This window comes from Wyeomyia smithii, chromosome 1, assembly GCF_029784165.1.
Source record: "Wyeomyia smithii strain HCP4-BCI-WySm-NY-G18 chromosome 1, ASM2978416v1, whole genome shotgun sequence".
Taxonomy (NCBI): domain Eukaryota; kingdom Metazoa; phylum Arthropoda; class Insecta; order Diptera; family Culicidae; genus Wyeomyia; species Wyeomyia smithii.
In genome coordinates, this window is record NC_073694.1 from 18,442,197 (window position 1) to 18,463,926 (window position 21,730).

The window sequence follows — 21,730 nt, forward strand, 5'->3', positions numbered from 1 at the left end:
CCATGATAAAATTAAACAAGAGTAGATTGAATCTATTTGTAATTTTCGCGGTGTCTCGCGACCAAACTCAATTTATCACACAATTTTTCTGTTGTAGTGATACGGCAAGTTTGGAGCCGAACCGAACTGATGACAGTCAAAGTAATGGTTCATCTCAATACACCTGCGACATATGCGGTAAACAGTACAAAGAAATGAGACCACTTCATTTACATACCAAGCTTCATCAGAGCACCACTGTGAGTCCTAGGATAAAAATGAAAACCCACCACAAAAAGCTGCACGAGTGTACGATTTGTGGGAAACCACATCAGTATAGAGCAAACCTTCTAAAGCACATGCTTTCTCATACTGAAGAACGACCTTTTGCTTGCGATATTTGCGGTTTGTCGTATAAGTCAGTTTCTAATATGAGAGTCCATATGGAAACGCACACCTCCGAGGGGACGCATACATGCGAAATTTGCGGAAAAAGGTTTCGAATTCCTTGCTTGCTCAAGCAGCATTTGTTTTATCATACTAATGAACGGCCCTTCCAGTGCAATATTTGCGGTCTATCTCTGAGGTCAGAACACAGTCTAAGAAAACATCAACGAACGCATTTTTCCAATCGTGAAAGTTTCACATCCGAGCAAAATATTGTGACACAACTTCTTGATTGCGATATTTGCGGTTCATCGTATAAAACAGCAATAAATTTGAGAAAACATAAGGAGAAGCATTTCTCGGAGTGCCCGCATAAATGTAAAATTTGCGGGAGAATACTTCAATCTCCTTTTGGTCTTAGGAAGCACATACTTAGCCATTCAAACGAACGACCTGTTAAATGCACTGTTTGCAGCGTATCATTCAAGTCAGTGCTTGATCTACGATCTCATGAAAGCGTACACACGGAAGCGACCTTACGACCTTACAAATGTGATATATGCGGTGGTGCATACAGGACAAAGGAGGTGTTGGGGAGGCACAAGAAATCGCAGAAGCACCTAAGGCTAACACAAATAATCGCTAAACAAAAATTGATCACAAGTTTTCAGGATGAAACTCTTCCTGTGTAATTAGTTTTGCGATCAATGAAAACCGTAGCGTTTCTCAAAAATAATCGTTTATTTTTTGAAAAAACGCGTTCGTAGCTTGAGGCCGTGGTCATACTGGCGCGGCCTGCGCTGCGAAGACAACCCGCCCTGCCGCAGGTTAATGTACAGCTCTACTTAGGGCCAGGGTGTCCAATACCTGGAAAATCGGGGAATGTCAGGGAATTTATTTTTCGATCAGGGAATATCAGGGAAAATTAAAAAATATTCAGGAAAAAAATTTTAACCGAGAGGCGATTCTTTTTTAATCAACACTCTAGCAAAAAAAATGATTGAAATGATTTTTCTAGCATAAAAAGCTAGTGAGGGACCACTACGTTTCAGTTTCATATCCAATTGAATACATTTTTCACTGGGATTTCAGAGTTGCGTTAATCTACGTTGCCCTTTTCTGTACCGAATGCTGAAAAACATCAAGGAAATTAATGTTATACTTCAGGGAATTTGGTTTTGAAAACTTTTTCCGCCAGAGTCTATGTTTATAATATAGAGTCACGCAAAGATGAAACCAAATAAACCAAATTATTGTCAAACGAGGGTACCAATTTAGCAATGTAAATAAACAAGATGATAATATTAGGAGTGGATGAAAAGTGTTGTAATAAAGCGTGATAAAGAATATGTGTTTTTCTGAAGGTTTAACTACACATTTTGATCCATTATTAAACCTGTACACTGGTTCAGTTTGTTACATCCGAATTACACTCAGAATAATTGGAAAGACTAGACGAACTATTTCTAGGATCTTTATTTAGTATAAACTTGTTAGTTTGGAAAGTAATTCAGGAATGAATAGATTTTTCACATCTACCCACTTGTCACCGCAGACTCGGTTACTTTGATGCTACAATTGGTCTGTTAGTAGTAACATCTATCTCCTCTGATTTCCAGAACACCAGGTACGGCTCAAACCTTGAACGCATTCTAATTAAGCGTTGTGGGCGGTTTTGGACTTCAGAACTGCATCCCGTTGTTGGGAGAACAGGTGTTACTGGTTGTTCTAGGGTTTCTGCGTCTACTTGTTGTTCATGAAAATTATCTGGTTCATTTTCATGTCTAGCTGGTAACTCCAAGATGTCTTGTAGAATTGGGTTTTCGACTGGCGCCTTCTGCTGTCGTCTCATGCATGGTTGTTGTTGGTACAGGATGAAGTCTAAACATGTCAACTAGAATGCTCAGTTCACTTGTTGACTAGAGCGGATTGCCATCTGCTTCACGGTGCTTGAGCTGGTTTGCATGCGATCGAAACAGCTTACGTCTTTTATGCTGAACTTCCAGCAACACGTTTTAATTGACGTTACCAAAAGCTTCGATTACTTCTCCTGCTGACCAGATCCACTTATTGGCAGTGTATACCTTGGCATAGACTTTGAGGCGTATTACGGATGTCACCTCACGGTGAGAACGAAGTGAAAAAATCTCACGATGAAAATGCCGATTACGGTTGTCATCTCACCGTGAAGTGACTTCCGTAATAAACCCCTTTGTCTCCAATTTGAAACGGACGGGAAACTGTGCCATGTTTTCTATTGAATTGCTCATTCTGTTTCTGGTTCACGGTGGCTGGCTGACGTTGTGTTGGTTTAAGTAGGCTGATGATTGTCCGCATCTTCCGACCCAGCATCAGTTCTTCGGCGATTTTCCTTGTAGTGAACGGCTTGGTGTTGAACGGTACGTCTGAAAGAATACTTGTAGCGTCTTGGCAATCTTCTCCCCCTCGTTAATTTTCATCAACGAACGTTTCAGCGTATCGACGAATCTTTCTGCTTGGTCGTTCGACTGTGGGTGATACGGCGCTGTCGGCAAATGCTGGATTTCATGCTCCTTGCAGAATGCTGCAAAGTGATTCGAGCTAAACTGCGAACCGTTGTCTGATACAACAGTTTCTGGATCTCCAAATCGTGAAAACAGTTCATCCAGAAATTCAGTAACTGCTGGTGTGGTTGGAGATTGTACGATCTTTACGTCCGGCCATTTTGAATGCGCATCGACAACTACCAAGAAAGATTGGTCGAAAAACGGCCCAGCGAAATCAATATGAATTCGTTCCCTTGGTGGTTGCTTGCGGCCATGATTGCAGTGTAACCTTTGTTGGTGTCTTCGAACGGGTGGAACAGTTGTTGCATTTATTGACAAAATTTTCGATGGCGTGGTCGATTTTTAGCCAGAAAACATAACTGCGAGCGATAGCTTTCATCTTCTCGATTCCGGGATGACCTTGATAGAGTTGCTTCAGAATACGTTGGCGAAAGTTAGACGGAATTACCAATCGATCCGACATCATTAAACAGCCTTTTACAACAGCAAGGGATTCACGGTAAGGATAGAATTGTCGTCTTCGATGCTGCTTGCGGAGGAAGGCCATCCTTTCTGGTTGTACTGAATCACTGAAAGCTGTAGGATCGGGCACTTCAGCGTAGCTTTCCGAATCATGTTGAATGTGACTGGTAACGAACTGACAGCTTCATTTAATGAAACTTCGACGTCTTCCTCTAACTGGATAGTAACGATGATGAAATCTTCATCCGGTTTCGTATGACTGTCGATCAAGCGTGATAATACATCCGCATAACCAAACCGAGTGGTCGAGATGTATTCGATTACGAAGTCGTAGCACAGGAGAGTTAGCGCCCACCGTTGCAAGCGGTTTGCTGTATGCGACGTGTTGGGAGGCCCCCCCATCGACATCACCGCAGGGCTCATCGACTGACAGCCGTCAGCCTGACAGATGCCAACGCGAACGTCGGTGACCGGATGAGAAAGCCGAAGTCATCTTTTTTTATTCTTAATTGCGATAGCACACACGTTGTTCATGTTAATTTCAATAAAGTTCATTTTATTCATGTAAATCGTGTGTAGTCCCTCACTTACATATCGCAACAGTGGCGACGAGGGGTAGGAGTTTTCGTGTGGAAATTTAGCGCGTTCGTCCCGAGGAAAAAGCGTTTTTCGTGGAACTAAAGGGGATTAAATGTGATGGCAGAACCACAGCCAGCACAGTCAGCAAACTTAACAGAGGTTGTAGTGCAGATCCTGAACAATCAACAGGTCTTTCCCAGCAATTGGCCGCTACGCAGCTTGCCGTGGCCAGTCTATTCCGTGACGAATCGGTGCTGGATTCCCTGTCCAGTAAGATGGCGGAGTTTATCTACGACAAGGAAAACGGGCATACGTTCGATGCGTGGTTTTCCCGCTATGTGGATCTTTTCGACAAAGATGCCGGCAAGCTGGATGACGCTGCAAAAGTGCGATTACTCCTGCGGAAATTCACCTTCTCTGAGACGGTGGAAAAGCTTGAATCGCTGTTCGGTGGTACAGTGTCAATATTCCGACGGCGATACAACTGCTTGCAGACCACTAAGGAGGATGGTGACAAAGCCTGTGTCGACTTCAAGCTATCGGAGTTAACAGAGGAACAATTTAAGTGCCTTATTTATGTATGTAGCCTTAAATCCAAGCAAGAGGCGGAGATTCGAATGCGCTTTATAAACAAATTCAACGAATCGGCAGACCTGACCCTGCAACAATTTGTAGAGCAATGTAATGGCTTGGTCAATTTGAAACAGGACACCGTGATGGTCGAAGGTAGTTCATCGTCAGTGAATGCTGTTGCGTTTCCCAAGCGAACATCGTCGAAGTGGCATTCATCTTCGGATAGCAGCAAGAACCGAGATCTACCCAAGACACCCTGCTGGTCCTGCGGAGGCATGCACTTCAATAAGGATTGCCGGTTTAAAGACCATAGGTGCAACGAATGTGGGAAGCACGGACATCGCGAGGGATATTGCACCTGCTTCTCGTCGTCAAGCAACTCGGTCAGCCACATTGACAAAAAGAAAAAGAAGAACAAGTGACAGTCATTTTCGAAAATAGTATCCGTCCGGAGCATCGGCCAGCGCCGGAAATTCGTCGAGTTGCAGCTTAACATATCGATAATTTCACAACGGTCCTGGGCTAGGATCGGTCGACCAAAAGCGAAATCAACCGTATGCAGTGCCAAAACTGCGTCAGGCGATCCGCTCGAACTTGTTGCGAAATTGGAGTGCAGTATCACCCTCAACGGCATCACGCGAGAGGGTAAGTGCTTCGTTGCATCTCCTAATGTTCATCTTGACATTCTAGGCATAGACTGGATGGATTTGTTCGGATCATGGAATCATCCGATCGTGTCGTTCTGTAACGTGTGGCGATCCTTCAAGGTCAATTGCCCGAAGTCTTTACAAATGAGATGGGACTATGCAACAAAACTCCCGTCAAGTTGGTTCTCAAGGGCAGTCCCAAGCCGGTATTCAGACCAAAGCGGCCGGAAGCTTACGCTATGGAGCGTCTTGTGGAAGACGAGCTGTTTCGCCTGCAAACCCTTGGCATCCTGAGGAAGGTGGATTTCCGCGACTGGGCGGCACCGATCGTCGCAGTACGGAAGCCAAATGGAACCGTCCGTATATGTGTCGACTTCTCGACTGGTCTCAACAGCGTCCTTGAGCCGAACCAGTATCCATTACCACTGCTCGAGAATATTTTCGCGAAGATGGCCGACTGTCGGATTTTTAGTCACATTGACTTATCCGACGTGTACCTACAGGTAGAGGTGGATCCCGTCAGCCAACCGCTGCTCACCATAAACACACATAAAGGCCTCTTTCAATTCACGCGCCTGTCACCCGGCTTCAAGTCAGCCCCGGGCGCGTTCCAACAATTGATGGATACAATGTTGGCTGGGCTGAACTGTGCTGCTGGTTACCTCGACGACATTTTGGTTGGTGGTCGCAACGAAGAAGAGCATAGTTTTGACATGCAGCAGGTCAAATATCTAGGACAAATCCTGGATGGTAAAGTAATCAGGCCAGACCCCGACAAGATCGCTCCGATCGCCAGTATGCCGCCACCACATGATGTTTCTACACTTTGCTACTACTTGGGGACCGTAAATTATTACGGCAAATACGTCAACGAAATGCGTAAGCTACGACATCCGATGGACCAGTTGCTGAAGGCGGGGCAAAATTTGAATGGACATCAGCTTGCCAAGCTTCATTTGATCGATTTCGAGTGGGGGTCCAGTCACCCACTGCTTACCCACTAAACCCGAAGCTGGGTATCATCGTGTCTGCATTTGGGCTGGGAGCTCGAATCGCACATCAACTTCCTGACGGGACGGTCGAAGCCATTTGTCACGTGTCTCGAAGTCTGACGTCAGCCGAAGCCAACTACAGTCAGATCGAAAAGGAAGGTTTGTCACTAGTGTTCGCTGTTACCCGCTTTCATTGAATGCTGTTCGGTCGGAAGTTCATCCTCGAAACCGATCACAAACCGCTGCTTGCTTTTTTTCCAGGTCCAAAAGGGGGATTCCCACATATACGGCAAATCGTTTGCAAAGATGGGCATTGACACTGCTCCTCTACGAGCTCGATATTCGGTACGTTTCAACGGAAAGTTTTGGTCATGCGGATATTTTATTCCGATTGATCAACCGGCACGTCCGTCCAGAGGAAGATATTGTATTTGCCAATCTTGAAATGGAGGCTTCGATTATAAGCGTAATCAACGAAAGTCTTGAAGTATTTCCGCTATCATTCAAAATGGTTCAAGCGGAAACCAGAGCCGATGACACACTACAACAAGTTATTCGGTTCGTCAAGGCACATTGGCCTTCAAGGAAGAAAGATCTGTGCAATTCTCAAGTAGAACAATTTTACCTAAGGCGCGATTCACTCAACGTCGTAGTCGATTGTCTAATGTATGGAGAGCGCTTAATTACTCCACCCAAGTTTCAAAAACGGGCGCTTCAGCAACTACATAAAGGGTATCCAGACGTTGAACGAATGCGGTCGATAGCGCGTCAGTACGTATATTTGTCTCACATCGACGAAGACATTGCCAAGCTCGTTCTGACTTGCAACGAATGCGCCAGCGTGGCTAAAACCGACCGACGAACAAATCTGCAGTCCTGGTCAGTTCCTGAGAAGCCGTGGCAGCGAGTCCATCTGGACTACGCCGGTCCAATGGATGGATGGTTCTACCTCATGCTGGTGGACTCTTTTAGTAGCCGGTAGTCATTCAAACCAGGAAGATCACCACACTAGCGACTGTGGGAATTTGGCAATGTTCAATACCCACCCACCCCCACGTAACGCAATTTTACATGTTTGCCACACGCAATGTAACGCTTCGCTGCATAACCCCCATCCCTGAGCGCGTCATGTATTATTTTTTGAGGCAACTGTCCCTCAGGCCAACAAAATCAAACCGATGAAGAAGAAGATGTATTATTTGAATGATCCCTTATCTGTGTTTCACGTTCACTCGACTTTTTTTATATTTATCATTGATTCACAGTTGATTTTAGTCGGAGTAACTTGTTATGCTTTCAGCTTATAACTTTTAGCGTGCACGCCATGACATGTTTATGTTTATACCTAGTTCGAGTCGGAAAAATTATTGCTAAATTCTGTGATTTTCATATTGCTACAGTAAAAACTGCTAACTGTACAAAACAAAAGGTTATTTTGTTCCTAGTACATGATTTGTGCGAAATGGAGGAATCCAGCCTAATAAATGTGGAAGAATTCAGTTCTACAATCAAGGTAGAAGAGCTTATAATATCTGATGCTGTGGAAAAACCTCTGCTCGCTAGTAACGATTGGTGCTCTGGGGAACCGAATGAAACAACCGCCCCAAAGAAAGGTTCCACTGATGTGGAACCGGTAATGGATATCACCGATGCAGTTGAGGTTACAGCAGCTTCCAACCAAATTGTAGTTTCCAATTGCAGGTAATTGTGCTCTCGTTATATATTCACAGGTCCTACAATTCGTACAGAAAGCTTTTAGTTCCGAAATTTCAATTATTTCAGTCTAAGCCTCTCTCAAACTGGAGAGTTTCTGATTTTATTAGATTCACCGAAAAAAAGATCACTGAATGCCAAAAAGGCAAATGAAAAAATGAAAATGATCTTAAACTGAATAACATTCAAAAGCTTCTGAAGGCGAAAATATAAAATAATCTCTACCATTCGAGAAGTTCATTTTGTACCAACCTTTTTGGAAGATTTCTTCCTGAGTGTTACGTATGTCTTAGGTATGTGCCACGACCCTATTAAGCTTAATTGGAATCACTATCTTATTTCAAATTGAGCTCAAACTGAAAAAATAATCAAAACCTAAGATTAAATGGGAACCTTTTTTCATCGCAGCAATTCGGAGCATTCGGAAACACGCAATAAAAACAACGCTTGTGAGTTTTGCAATAAAAAATTTAGAAAGAACTACACCTTGCAGAATCATAGAAGAATTCACACCGGGGAACGACCTTTTGCTTGTGATATCTGCAGCAGAACATTCCGCACTGCTGAACGTTTGCAGTACCATAAAAATGCTCATGCCGACCAAAATTTCGAGTGTGACATATGCAGGCGAAGGTTTTCCCAAAAATCAACCTTAGCGTCCCACATGAACTTTCACCGTACAGATTGTCCTTATAAGTGTCTGATTTGCGGTAGAACATGTGGAAGTAGTTTTCAACTTCAAAAACATATGCGTAGTCACAGTGATGCTCGGCCCTTCAAATGCGACATCTGTGATGCGTCATACAAGAACCATAGTACTTTGAAAAGTCATATGAAGATCCACAAGGTCGATCCCTCCCCAGGGTAAGTATTGGCATGTTTAATGCAGATATGGATGAAAAAGTTTTATGAAAAAATTAAACAAGAGTAGAGTACAAGAGTAATTTATCACGCAAATTATTTTCTTTTTTTTCTGTTGTAGTGAAGCGGAAAGTTTAGAGCCGAACCGAACTGATAACAGTCGAAGTAATGGTTCATCTAAATACACCTGCAACATATGCGGCAAACAGTACAAACAAATGAGACCACTTCACTTACATACCAAGCTTCATGAGAGTACCACTGTGAGTCCTAGGATAAAACCCCACTACATGAAGCTGCACGAGTGTACGATTTGTGGAAAAAGTAATCCGAATAGATCATCGCTCATAATCCACATGGCTTTTCATACTATAGAACGACCTTTTGATTGCGATATTTGCAGTTCATCGTATAAGTCAGCTCATGATGTGAGAGTCCATATGGAAACGCACACCTCCGAGGGGACGTATGAATGCGAAATTTGCGGAAAAAGGTTCCGAATTCCTTCCCAGCTCAAGCGGCATTTGTTTTATCATACTAATGAACGGCCTGTCAAGTGCAATATTTGCGGTCTATCGATGAGGTCAGAATGCAATCTAAGGAAACATAAACAAACGCATATTTCCAACCGTGGAAGTTTCACATCCAAGCAAAATCTTGTGACACAACTTCTTGATTGCGATATTTGCGGTTCATCGTATAAAACAGCAATAAATTTGAGCAAACATAAGGAAAAGCATTTCTTAGAGAGCCCGCATAAATGTGAAATTTGCGGGAGAATATTGCAATCTCCGTATTGTCTTCGGAGACACATGCTTAGTCATTCAAATGAACGACCTGTTAAATGCAATGTTTGCAGCGCATCATTCAAGTCAGCGCTTGATCTACGATCTCATGAAAGCGTACACACGGAAGCACGACCTTACAAATGTGATATTTGCAGTGGTGCATTCAAGACAAAGGGTTTGTTAAGGACGCACAAGAAATCGCAGAAGCACCTAGGTCGAACACAAATAATCGCAAAACAAAATTGATTGCAATTTTTTCAGGATGAAACTCTTCTTGTGTATATAGTTTAACTTGTGGGGATGCGGCCTGCGATCAATAAAAACCGTAGCGTTTCTTAAAAATAATCGTTTATTTTATTGAGCAATGAAACACGCGTTCGTAGCTTCATGCCGTGGTCTGCGCTGCGAAGGCGAGTCGCCCTGCCGCAGGTTAATGTACAGCTCTATTTAGGGCTGTACATTAACACACGGAACACACGGCAAGGCGAGTCACCTTCGCAGCGCAGGCCGCCAATCTGACATCGCTGCACTCCATAGACAAATTTGGTTTACTGGGGTTCGAACCACTCAATGATGCATTCATTGTAAAAAATTAATTATTTGAAAAAATATTGAATTGAGTCTGAGAAAAATTTAAGAACATCAATAGTATTCTCTCCGTGAAGCATCGAGTGAAAACCCCAACCTTTCGCATTGGCGGGAAAAACGAATGAATCCCCATGACATGTTTCATGGCATACACTCTTAAAATTTACTGTCTAACTTCGTGTGAAAACAGAGCAGATCAACTATGGACCAACCAAGGGATTGGTATGGTAGCCTTCAAGCGTTACGAACATCTATTTCTGTACCGTTCTTCACAAAACTTCCTTAATGCCGTCACAATTTGCTTCTATATGTTTTGGGGCACAATTATTGTACAAAATATCACTTAGAATATCATATTACATACAAAAATCATGAGAAATTGCTCAAAATTATCTGATATGCTGTCAATAACTGCAGTCAATATTTGGTCGGTTTGCCCGAATCAACATAAAATAAAGGGTAAACTGACCATTTTTCGGGTGCCAGTGCCAGTGATGTTGGTAACGCGTCAAATGTGTGGTAGCTGACAGCGGTGCCATCCCCGTGGAACCAACGGACGATATGAGAGCGAAATTCGTGGCTATGATTCTTTGGGCTTCATTTCATCAAACAGATAATTTTCTTTCGATTCATCTGACTCGATTAATCGAAGACAATAGTGCTTATTACGGGAGTCACTTCACGGTGAAATATATTTCCTATTATGTACCTCAGTACCACCACATACATAAGATATACGTAACACTCAGGAAGAAATCTTCCAAAAAAAATGGTACAGAATGAACTACTCGAATGGTACCACCACATCACATACATAAGACATACGTTACACTCAGGAAGAAATCTTCCAAAAAAGTTGGTACAAAATGAACTACTCGAAAGTACCAACCTCTGTAAAAAAAACCTCTGTTTGAGTAGTTTATGGAGGTTGTGTACCTGCGCAGCCCTGCATTTGCCTCGTTCCCACTCGAAAAATGCAGCATTGATTTTGTAAACAACTTTTTGACAGTTTCGTAAGGGATTTTGTTATGGGCTCGAGTAGAGCCGCTATGAAGAGAATTCATTCCGTTCATTTTCGTCGAGCAGTTCAAACTGGTGTTGGTACCGGGTGATGTGGGGCAAAGAGTACCAAAATATCGCCAGTGTTACGTATGTCTAAGTATGTGGTTAAATTGTTAGGTACTGCCACATACATAAGACATACGTAACACTGGCGTTTTTTCTGGTACACGTTGCCCCATAGTACTCCGTACCTCTCCCTGTCAAACTGCTCGATAAATAATGAACAAAATGAATTTTCTTTTTCTCGGCCTTATCGAGCCCCAAAGAAAATCCCATAAGGAACTGTCAAAAAGTTATTTGCAAAATCAATGCAGCACTTTTCGAGTAGGAACGAGACAAATGCAGGGCTGCGCAGGTACACTGCCTTCAAAAACAACTCAAACAGAGGTTTTTTTACAGAGGTTGGTACTTTCGAGTAGTTCATTTTGTACCAACTTTTTTGGAAGATTTCTTCCTGAGTGTTACGTATGTCTTATGTATGTGGTACTGCTGCAGCTGTTGAAGGTTGCCGTTGCAGCGGTTCCGACAGTGGGAATTGCTCTCGTCAGAGATGTCCCATTACTTTGTTGGCTGAAATCACAACATCTACATTTTACCACAGATAACAGACATCTAAGCTAATTTTGCTTCATGTGTGAAAAGACGCAACGGTTTTTTAGCAATACGCAGTATGGTCACATACACAAGACATACGTAACTGTTGAAGATCACAGCAATCGTGGGTAATCCGAGGGTTTTGATTACAGAAATTTTAAAATAAATGTTCATTCCACTGTTAACCGTTACTTAAGACAGACGTGTTTTATTTGTACCACATACATAAGACATACGTAACACTGGCGTTTTTTTCTGGTACACGTTGCCCCATAGTACTCCGTACCTCGCCCTGTCAAACTGCTCGATAAATAATGAACAAAATGAATTTTCTTTTTCTCGGCTTCATCGAGCCCCAAAGAAAGTCTCATAAGGAACTGTCAAAAAGTTATTTACAAAATCAATGCAGCATTTTTCGAGTAGGAACGAGACAAATGCAGGGCTGCGCAGGAACACTGCCTTCAGAAACAACTCAAACAGAGGTTTTTTTTACAAAGGTTGGTACTTTCGAGTAGTTCATTTTGTACCAACTTTTTTGGAAGATTTCTTCCTGAGTGTTACGTATGTCTTGTGTATGTGTTTGTACTCTACAAGTGGTTATGGGCCCAGCGTAATAAAGGCCCAGAAACGGAAACTAGAACGGAAGAGATTGAATTTCAAATTGAAGCAAAAATGTTCACGGGCGGAAATTCAAATCTCGCGCAACCGACTGGAGGTGTAGATGTCAACGGAAGAGGCATTGAAGCTGGAAGTATTCGAGTGAGCAAAAGTTCCGTGGCACTGCCGGCAATTGAGAAACTGAAAGGAAGGGAGTATTATTCAACGTGGTCTTCTGCGATGCAGATGATTTTAATCCGCGAGGGAAGTTGGTCGGCAGTTGACGGTGATGACGAAGGCGTTCCCGAGGGTGTAAAGTTACAGGCTCTGGCCACGATTTGCTTAAGTCTGGAGAGCTACAACTACAGCCTAGTGCAAGATGCAGCAAACGCTAAGGAAGCTTGGAAGGAGCTGGCATCTGCTTTCCAGGACAGCGGGTTGACCAGGAAAATCGGATTGCTTCGGAAGTTCACGTCGGTTCGGCTGATCAACTGTACTAGTGTTGAGGCGTATGTAGACGAACTTATGACCACGAGCCACAAGCTCGCATCTGTTGGGTTCAAGGACTCCTTGCTTGCGGCAATTTTGCTGATGGGCCTTCCTGAACAGTATGAGCCTATGATCATGGGTCTCGAAGCTTCTGGAACGGTCTTGACGGTGGATGCGATAAAGGCAAAAATTCTACAGGATGTAAAATTTGATCGGGGTCTGGTCTGCAGCAGCACAGAAGGTGCTTTGTACAGCAAGGTAAGCCGTAAGAAGCTTATTGAATAAAAGAACGGCGGAAAAAGTGAGAAACTGTGCTACAATTGTGAAAAACCGGGGCATTTTGCAGTCAAGTGTCCCAATGCCAAGAAGTCAACGATGAAGGCTAGTAAGTCGAAAGGGCTTTGCAGTATCTTTGCTATAGGAAACGTAAGGACCGACGAGTGGTATCTCGATTCCGGCACCACTATTCACATGGCGCGGGCAGATCAAAATTTTTTTAATACGGTTGCCATGGATCATGAGGTCGGAACAGCAAATAACAGTAACATGAAAGCCGTTGCGAAGGGAACGGTTTCGATAGAAACTTTGGAAGGAAGTGTTTATGTTGCTAATGTGTTGAAAATTCCGGACCTGGCAACCAACCTACTCTCTGTTAGCACTATTTGTAAACGTGGAAACAAGGTGGTGTTCACGGCAAACAAATTTGAAATCTGGTGGGCTTGTCATCACCGGAGTAGAAGAAGGAGGTCTATATCGTGTCAACCGGCCGGAAAAATCTTTTCTGGTCAGCAACATGGATTTATGGCACAGACGTCTCGGCCATTTGAATATTGAAAGCTTAAAAAAGCTCAAGGAAGTAGCAAACGGAATCGACTTCAAGAATGAAGCCCTCGCTAATTGCGAGTCGTGTCTTATCGGTAAGCAGACACGATTTCCATTTCATTCCGGTGATTCAAGGGCAAAGAAACTGCTTGAGCTAGTGCACTCCGATCTGTGCGGCCTTGTAGAGGTGCCATCGCTTGGAGGAAGTCGTTACTTCGTTACGTTCGTGGATGATGCCAGCAAGAAGGTAGACGTGTACTTCCTCGAGCGGAAAAACCAGGCCCTGGAAGCATTCCGAAAGTTCAAAGCTAAAGCTGAAAGACAAAGCGGAAAGAAATTGAAGATTTTACGTACTGATAACGAGACAGAGTACGTCAACAGAGGTTTCGACGAGCTACTAGAATTTGAAGGTATCCGGCATCAAACCACGTGTCGTATACACCTGAGCAAAATGGTGTTGCGGAACGTATAAACCGAACATTGGTGGAGAAAGCACGGTGCATGCTCAACGACGCGAGGCTTGGTAAGCAATTTTGGGCGGAAGCAATTTCGACTGCTGCCTATCTGGTCAATCGCAGTCCGACACGATGGTTGGGAAACAAAACGCCAGAGGAAGCATGGTCGGGAAACAAGCCAAATTTGCAGCATCTCAAAATATTTGGATCACAGGTAATGAAGCACGTGCCGAAAATAAAGAGGAAGAAGTTTGACTCTAAGGCAAGAAAGGCTATCTTCGTTGGCTATTGTGAGAACACCGAAGGGTGCAAAGACCTGATAAGGATTATTGGATTCAAACAATGAACGATGAGTTGGTGTCACTGAGCGAGAACAACACGTGGGTGCTGACAGATCTACCAGAAGGAAGAGAAGCTATTCGGAACAAATGGGTGTTCAAAACGAAGCGGGTTCCTGATGGGACCATTCAACGATACAAAGCTCGTCTCTTCGTGAAAGGATGCTCGCAGAGGCCAGGTCTCGATTACGATGAGGTGTACTCTCCTGTGGTGCGATATGCAACGGTTCGTTACCTCATGGCACTGGCAGTCCAATACGATCTGGAAATCGACCAGATGGATGCCGTAACGGCATTTCTACAAGGAGGGCTGAAAGATGAGGAGATCTACATGCTGCAGCCGCAGGGTATCAACCAACGAAATGGGAAGGTGTGCCGATTGAAGAAAGCGCTCTCTGGCTTGAAGCAGTCAAGCAGAGTATGGAATGCGCAGTTGGATAGTGTTCTCCAGAAGTTTGGTCTGGTTCGTTCATCAGCAGATCGTTGCTTGTACTGGATGTTTAATGAAAGATTTTTTGATTTTTACCAACGATCAAGACTTGAAACAAAAATTGAAGATGTACTTAAGCCAGCAGTTTAAAATGAAGGATCTCGGTAAAGCCGAATTCTGTTTGGGTATCCGGATTACAAGAGATCGGACAGAAGGAAAGCTCTGGCTAGGTCAACAAGTTTACATCGAAGAAATTATTGAACGTTTTGGTATGACCAAAGCACACCCTGTATCAACGCCCGCAGAACCAAATGTACGGTTAGATAAATCGATGGGACCAAAGGATCAGAAAGAAGTCGAGGAATGAAGAAAATTCCTTTCAAAGAGGCCGTTGGATGTCTGTCTTTCGTGGCTCAGGTGACTCGTCTGGACATTGCATTTGCAGTGAATGCTGTTAGTCAGTTCAGTTCCAGTCCAGGTCGCCAACATTGGGAAGCCATCAAGAAAATAATTCGCTATTTGAAGGGAACATCGACAAAGAAGTTGGGGTACTCCAAACAAGGATCCACTTAGCTAGTTGGCTACAGCGATGCCGATTGGGGAGGAGATCCAGATACTCGGAAATCAACGACGGGATACGTTTTCTCGCTACAAGGAGGAGCCATATCGTGGAATGTTAAAAAGCAGCCAACAGTCGCGTTATCCTCCTGTGAAGCCGAATATATGGCCCTGTCCCGTACGATTCAAGAAGCTATGTGGTGGAACAACTTGCGGTCGCAGATATTCCAGGAACATCGTCCTGTACCTCTCAACTGTGACAACCAATCTGCAATCAGTGGTGCTTATTACGGGAGTCACTTCACGGTGAAATATATTTCACTCTTACGCTCACTTCACTTTTTTAGACTTATTCCCGATTCCACTTCAAGTGAGGTGACAAAAATCACCTCCGTGGAGTGAGATTGACAGTGAAGTGAAATTAAGAATAGGACAAGTGAAATGAGATTGTTTCCCAGCTCAAAAATCTCTAAGTCCCAGAAAGTCGTTTTTTTCCGTTTTTTAGATAACACCAGATCTTGACGTGTTCTGCATTTCTAAGGCATTTGGCATAAAAAAAATGTTTTTTTCGGTATCGGAAATTTCCTGTACTAGTTTGCATTTTTTTCATCGGGCAAAAAAAATTAAAATTTAAACGCTTTCTGGCACGGATCGAATTCTGATTCGTTTCGTTACTGAAGAATAAATCCAATATTCACCATTAGATCACAAATCCATCAACTTTAGGACTTATGGCATCTTCGTGGAATCATTTCACCGTTCAAAATGGTCGTGAAATAATTCCACGCGAAACGTCGCTTTTTCCGTTCTCACTTCACTTATATGACACTCATAATAACCCAGATTCCGCGGCAGATGTCACTTTGCGACGTTTTTCTCACTTACGTGAGTCCCGTAATAGGATTTTGTTTACTTCACTCTGATTTCACCGTGAAGTGACTCCCGTAATAAGCACCAGTATCGCGACGAATGGATCATACAATCCTCGCACAAAGCATGTGAGTATTCGCTACCATTTTGTGCATGATAGCCTACAGCAAGAAGTGGTGCAGTTGTTTTACGTACCAACTACCGAGCAGCCGGCTGATGGTTTTACAAAGCCCTTAGCCGTCCAGAAGCAACATCGCTTTTGCGAATTAGTAGGTGTCTCGGATTAGGGAGGAGTGTTGAAGATCACAGCAATCGTGGGTAATCCGAGGGTTTTGATTACAGAAATTTTAAAATAAATGTTCATTCCACTGTTAACCGTTACTTAAGACAGACGTATTTTATTTGTACTCTACAAGTGTAACACTGGCGTTTTTTTCTGGTGCACGTTGCCCATACTACTCCGTACATCGCCCTGTCAAACTGCTCGATAAATAATTAACAAAATGAATTTTCTTTTTCTCGGCCTTATCGAGCCCCAAAGAAAATCCCATAAGGAGCTGTCAAAAAGTTTGTACAAAATCAATGCAGCATTTTTCGCGTAGGAACGAGACAAATGCAGGGCTGCGCAGGTACACTGCCTTCAAAAACAACTCAAACAGAGGTTTTTTTTTACAGGGGTTGGTACTTTCGAGTAGTTCATTTTGTACCAAATTTTTTGGAAGATTTCTTCCTGAGTGTTACGTATGTCTTATGTATGTGGTATGGCGGCGCTAAGAACACTTAGTGGTCAATGATTCGATAAAATCAATAGTTTTCCAGCTCTATTCGATATTACGTCCCGCGAAATGTCCCACATTTATCAAGGGGTTTCCGGTTTTTAATGTAAAAATTTTGAGCAGTCATAATTTGTACATAATCGACAATTTTATTCAATCCCAGTTTATATTTGCGATAAATTTGATTGTTTTAGTGTTGATATGGAAAAAAATACACAAACCTCGCAAAAACAGTGTTATATCGCATACATAAGACATACGTAACACTCAGGAAGAAATCTTCCAAAAAAGTTGGCACAAAATGAACTACTCGAATGGTACCACACCCTGAATAAAATCACTGTTTGAGTTGTTTTTGAAGGCAGTGTACCTGCGTAGCCCTGCATTCGTCTCGTTCCTACTCGAAAAATGCTGCATTGATTTTGTAAATAACTTTTTGACAGTTCCTTATGGGATTTTCTTTGGGGCTGGATAAGGCCGAGAAAAAGAAAATTCATTTGGTTCATTATTTATCGAGCAGTTTGACGAGTAAGATTTTGAAATCTTACACACGATTTCTGGAGTTTTTTGGCCTAACTTGGATATCTGTTATCTGTGATTAGTGATGTCCGATTTTTTCAACTAATCGATTGATTGTTAATCGATTATTTTGCTCGCTCCCGCTAATCGGACTCGATTAGCTGACACGAGATATTCGATTAATCGAGATAATCGATTATTTGATTGCGTGAGCCCTACGTTCAAAAATAAAATGTTAGTGCTGACCAACAGTCAGTTACCAATAATCTTGATCACTAGATTTTACTGACAAATCTGGCAGCTCTAGAAATATTCCGTGGCCTACCTCTTGATTTCGATGTACGAAGTTGGTTCATCGAACAAGCCTATGATCGAATCTCTACTGCAAATTCTGTGTTAAATAGTGTATCACCTAAACTTTGCTTTTTTGCAGCAAAAAATATTGTACAATTTTAAAATAATTAAAACTTTCTTCAAGACACTTTTTGACTATTCGGTTTGAAATCACATTATTTAATATATTTATTAATTCAATTAGCCTAATTCTTTATGAATCTTCGAGAAAGTATTTTTCCGATTCATTTAATTCTTCAGTTTTGCAATTGTGCATTCGTTTGCAAGTGATTTTGCTGTACGAAAAACTTTACACTAGATTTAAGTGATCGAATCCTATATCCTAAACATTAGGCAAACCAATCAATAAATAGGAACCACCATATAAATTTACTTGTTAACGTTTGAAAAGCGAGAAAAGAAACATTTATTTCAAAAATGCTAAACATTCGAATGACAATGAATGTCCCTAGACACCCGTGTGACGTGAGTAGGTGCCGTCAGTAGAACCATGCATTCTCTCCTATCGACTGTTAGATTAGGAACATTTCTAGTTGGGGTCTTGGGAGCCGATTTAGCAGCTTTGTAATCGTTTGACCGGCTCTGCTGAATAGACTTCTGAAGGTACGGATGTTCCTAGAGCTGGCATTTCATCGGTATTTTATAAAGCGTTGGAATCTGTCCTCGAATTCGGTTCCATACAATAATTGGGTCAGAATTTCTTGGTGCCAAATCGCCATGCAAATATTGCCGTAACTCCCCGGGTAATCCAACCATATGGTTGATGTTTTTGTATCTTGATGTTTCTCTAGCAAGAGTACCGTGGGCAGCCCACAGGTCATTACTTGGTTCGATGTTGACTGGTTCAGGTTGCTCCTCTCTACACTACAGACGGTGTTATGAACAGATACGCAAAGAGTGAGGTCGAAAACTCCAAGTGAACCGTCAAATCGAGGCTCCAAGTGTGCAAAGTAAACAAACTCATGCGTGTTACTTTTCGTACAGAATGTGTGTTGCGATCAGTTTAAATTCTGTGAAGCACGTGCAATTATGGTTTCAACGAAAAATGTGTTCGTCATGCTCATGTTATGAGCATTGGAAATTATTATAATTGTATGAACAAGCACTGAAACTCAGTAATATATCCTTACAAAGTTTCGAAATTTCATTACACTTTCTAGTGCGTATGCGAAAATAAATGTGGTTGCCAGAATTGTTTAAAATAAATATTAGCAAAGGGTTTCCATATTTACTGCTTTTCTCTTTGCGTATCTCTTTATAACACAGTCTTTACTCTACACTGCCTAGTAATTTTTTGCATCATTTTAACTAAAATTATATTGAATGTGACATATGTTCATACAAAGAAAAGCATCATTTTTCATCTTACTCACCAATTCAAGAAATCGTTTTAGATGTGTTCAGTGTTCAGCTCTCAAAATCTGCCAGAGGTAATTGGCATACTTTGTTAGCCTGACCTGCTTCCTGTTGTACACACTTAATAAAAAAAAAGTCGTTCGGTAATATTTTTTACAATAATCCATCGGTAAAGTGTAGTAATACCGGTATTCCTGCAAAAAAGCATGAAATTAACGACTGTTCTGTAAGATCTGTATGTTTTACCATAATTTTGTTAATTTTTACCGAAATATTTGCTTAATTTTACATTCACCGAAATCTGTATCACTTTTTACCGAACAACCTGTAAAAATGCCAAATTGTGAATGTGGTGGCCATTTTTCTCTAACGTGCAACCGTGCAAGACGCGAATGTTTTCTACTGGTGCTGCTGATTTGTTTTAATTGTTGTTTTTGTGACAAAGGATATTTATAATTTGGAAAGTATTTATGGTGAATTACTGAAACAGGATGTACGAGTCGCTAACATTTTTCGTAAGTAATCTGGTTAATTTAGTTTGATTTTTCTGCCACCGGTATTTTTTACAGGTGCGTTCGGTATTTTTGTTCATTTTTAAAGTTTCTTTCGATAAATTTTACTGGCTGCTCGGTTTGGAACATTACCAAAAAGCTGCGAAAATTACCGACCACTCGGTTGGTGGTTTCACAAACTGTTCGGTAATTTTCGGAAACACCGAAGATTTCACCGAACGTTCAGCTGTTGAGATTCCGGTAAAATTTTACCGAATTCGGTGTTTTATTTTAAGTGTGTACATCTGCGTGATGAAAAAAGCAAAAATATTTTATTTCTTCATTTTCGCTTGCAAAAACAAACAAAATATCAGCAACACCGTCAACGCGAATTCGTTCGGTTCTTGCATTCGAAAAAGAGGGAAGGAAATATTTCAGCTCTGGCACTTACACATATTTTTACAATGGCTTATGTGAGTTCGCGTAAGTGCGAATAGCTCTTAAAATCTTTTTTAACTTCGTAGTCGTGACGCCAAGAGTTTTGTTTGTGAACACGCAAAAAAAGAAGTTTAGTTTTCGTTCGTGCGCGCATTTTTATAATTTTGAATGAAATATTAACGTCGCAGCACTAAATCGAAATCGCGACTTTAAATATCCTTACGTGGGAAGTAATGCGCTGTATAGCACATCAGATGCGCTATACAGCGCACTATTTGCGACGTAAGGTATAATGTGCGGCATGCGAGTAGTGATGTCCGATTTTTTCAACTAATCGATTGATTGTTAATCGATTATTTTGCTCGCTCCCGCTAATCGGACTCGATTAGCTGACACGAGATATTCGATTAATCGAGATAATCGATTATTTGATTGCGTGAGCCCTACGTTCAAAAATAAAATGTTAGTGCTGACCAACAGTCAGTTACCAATAATCTTGATCACTAGATTTTACTGACAAATCTGGCAGCTCTAGAAATATTCCGTGGCCTACCTCTTGATTTCGATGTACGAAGTTGGTTCATCGAACAAGCCTATGATCGAATCTCTACTGCAAATTCTGTGTTAAATAGTGTATCACCTAAACTTTGCTTTTTTGCAGCAAAAAATATTGTACAATTTTAAAATAATTAAAACTTTCTTCAAGACACTTTTTGACTATTCGGTTTGAAATCACATTATTTAATATAGTTATTAATTCAATTAGCCTAATTCTTTATGAATCTTCGAGAAAGTTTTTTTCCGATTCATTTAATTCTTCAGTTTTGCAATTGTGCATTCGTTTGCAAGTGATTTTGCTGTACGAAAAACTTTACACTAGATTTAAGTGATCGAATCCTATATCCTAAACATTAGGCAAACCAATCAATAAATAGGAACCACCATATAAATTTACTTGTTAACGTTTGAAAAGCGAGAAAAGAAACATTTATTTCAAAAATGCTAAACATTCGAATGACAATGAATGTCCCTAGACACCCGTGTGACGTGAGTAGGTGCCGTCAGTAGAACCATGCATTCTCTCCTATCGACTGTTAGATTAGGAACATTTCTAGTTGGGGTCTTGGGAGCCGATTTAGCAGCTTTGTAATCGTTTGACCGGCTCTGCTGAATAGACTTCTGAAGGCACGGATGTTCCTAGAGCTGGCATTTCATCGGTATTTTATAAAGCGTTGGAATCTGTCCTCGAATTCGGTTCCATACAATAATTGGGTCAGAATTTCTTGGTGCCAAATCGCCATGCAAATATTGCCGTAACTCCCCGGGTAATCCAACCATATGGTTGATGTTTTTGTATCTTGATGTTTCTCTAGCAAGAGTACCGTGGGCAGCCCACAGGTCATTACTTGGTTCGATGTTGACTGGTTCAGGTTGCTCCTCTCTACACTACAGACGGTGTTATGAAC

At 41.8% G+C, this 21,730-nt stretch overlaps 2 protein-coding genes across 11 annotated transcripts in view; both read left to right on the plus strand.

The window, feature by feature from the left end:
* The window catches only part of LOC129733993 (zinc finger protein 728-like), a 49,428-nt gene that overhangs the window by 3,625 nt on the left and 24,073 nt on the right, over positions 1–21,730 (plus strand). For 3 of the 8 annotated variants that reach the window (XM_055695660.1, XM_055695661.1, XM_055695662.1), the window contains one exon: positions 98–2,027. The exons of 1 other annotated variant lie outside the window; for it this stretch is intronic. In XM_055695660.1, coding sequence (XP_055551635.1) covers positions 98–1,058 — 961 coding nt within the window. In that variant the 3' untranslated portion in view covers positions 1,059–2,027. Of the gene's footprint in view, positions 1–97; positions 2,032–21,730 lie in introns of those variants that run through there. 4 more of the 8 variants (XM_055695657.1, XM_055695658.1, XM_055695663.1 and 1 more) reach the window with 2 other exon arrangements.
* LOC129733994 (zinc finger protein 728-like) lies at positions 7,132–9,836 on the plus strand. 3 transcript variants are annotated; one of them, XM_055695668.1, is made up of 4 exons: positions 7,135–7,866; positions 8,287–8,742; positions 8,861–9,063; positions 9,143–9,318. In XM_055695668.1, exons 1-4 carry the CDS (start codon positions 7,490–7,492, stop codon positions 9,169–9,171), a joined length of 1,065 nt encoding a protein of 354 aa, XP_055551643.1. In that variant the 5' UTR covers positions 7,135–7,489; the 3' UTR covers positions 9,172–9,318. The 3 variants fall into 3 exon arrangements, with proteins under 3 accessions (XP_055551642.1, XP_055551643.1, XP_055551641.1); XM_055695666.1 differs by having other exon boundaries at positions 7,136–7,866; positions 8,861–9,836; XM_055695667.1 differs by lacking the exon at positions 8,287–8,742 and having other exon boundaries at positions 7,132–7,866; positions 8,861–9,836.

What these genes read in the sequence shown, in the direction of transcription:
- LOC129733994 (XM_055695666.1), top strand. Translation starts at nt 7,490, where the DNA reads ATGACATGTTTATGTTTATACCTAGTTCGAGTCGGAAAAATTATTGCT. An exon ending in ATTGTAGTTTCCAATTGCAG is followed by an intron (nt 7,867 to 8,286) that starts GTAATTGTGCTC and finishes TTTTCATCGCAG; the next exon opens with CAATTCGGAGCATTCGGAAA. An exon ending in AAGGTCGATCCCTCCCCAGG is followed by an intron (nt 8,743 to 8,860) that starts GTAAGTATTGGC and finishes TTTCTGTTGTAG; the next exon opens with TGAAGCGGAAAGTTTAGAGC.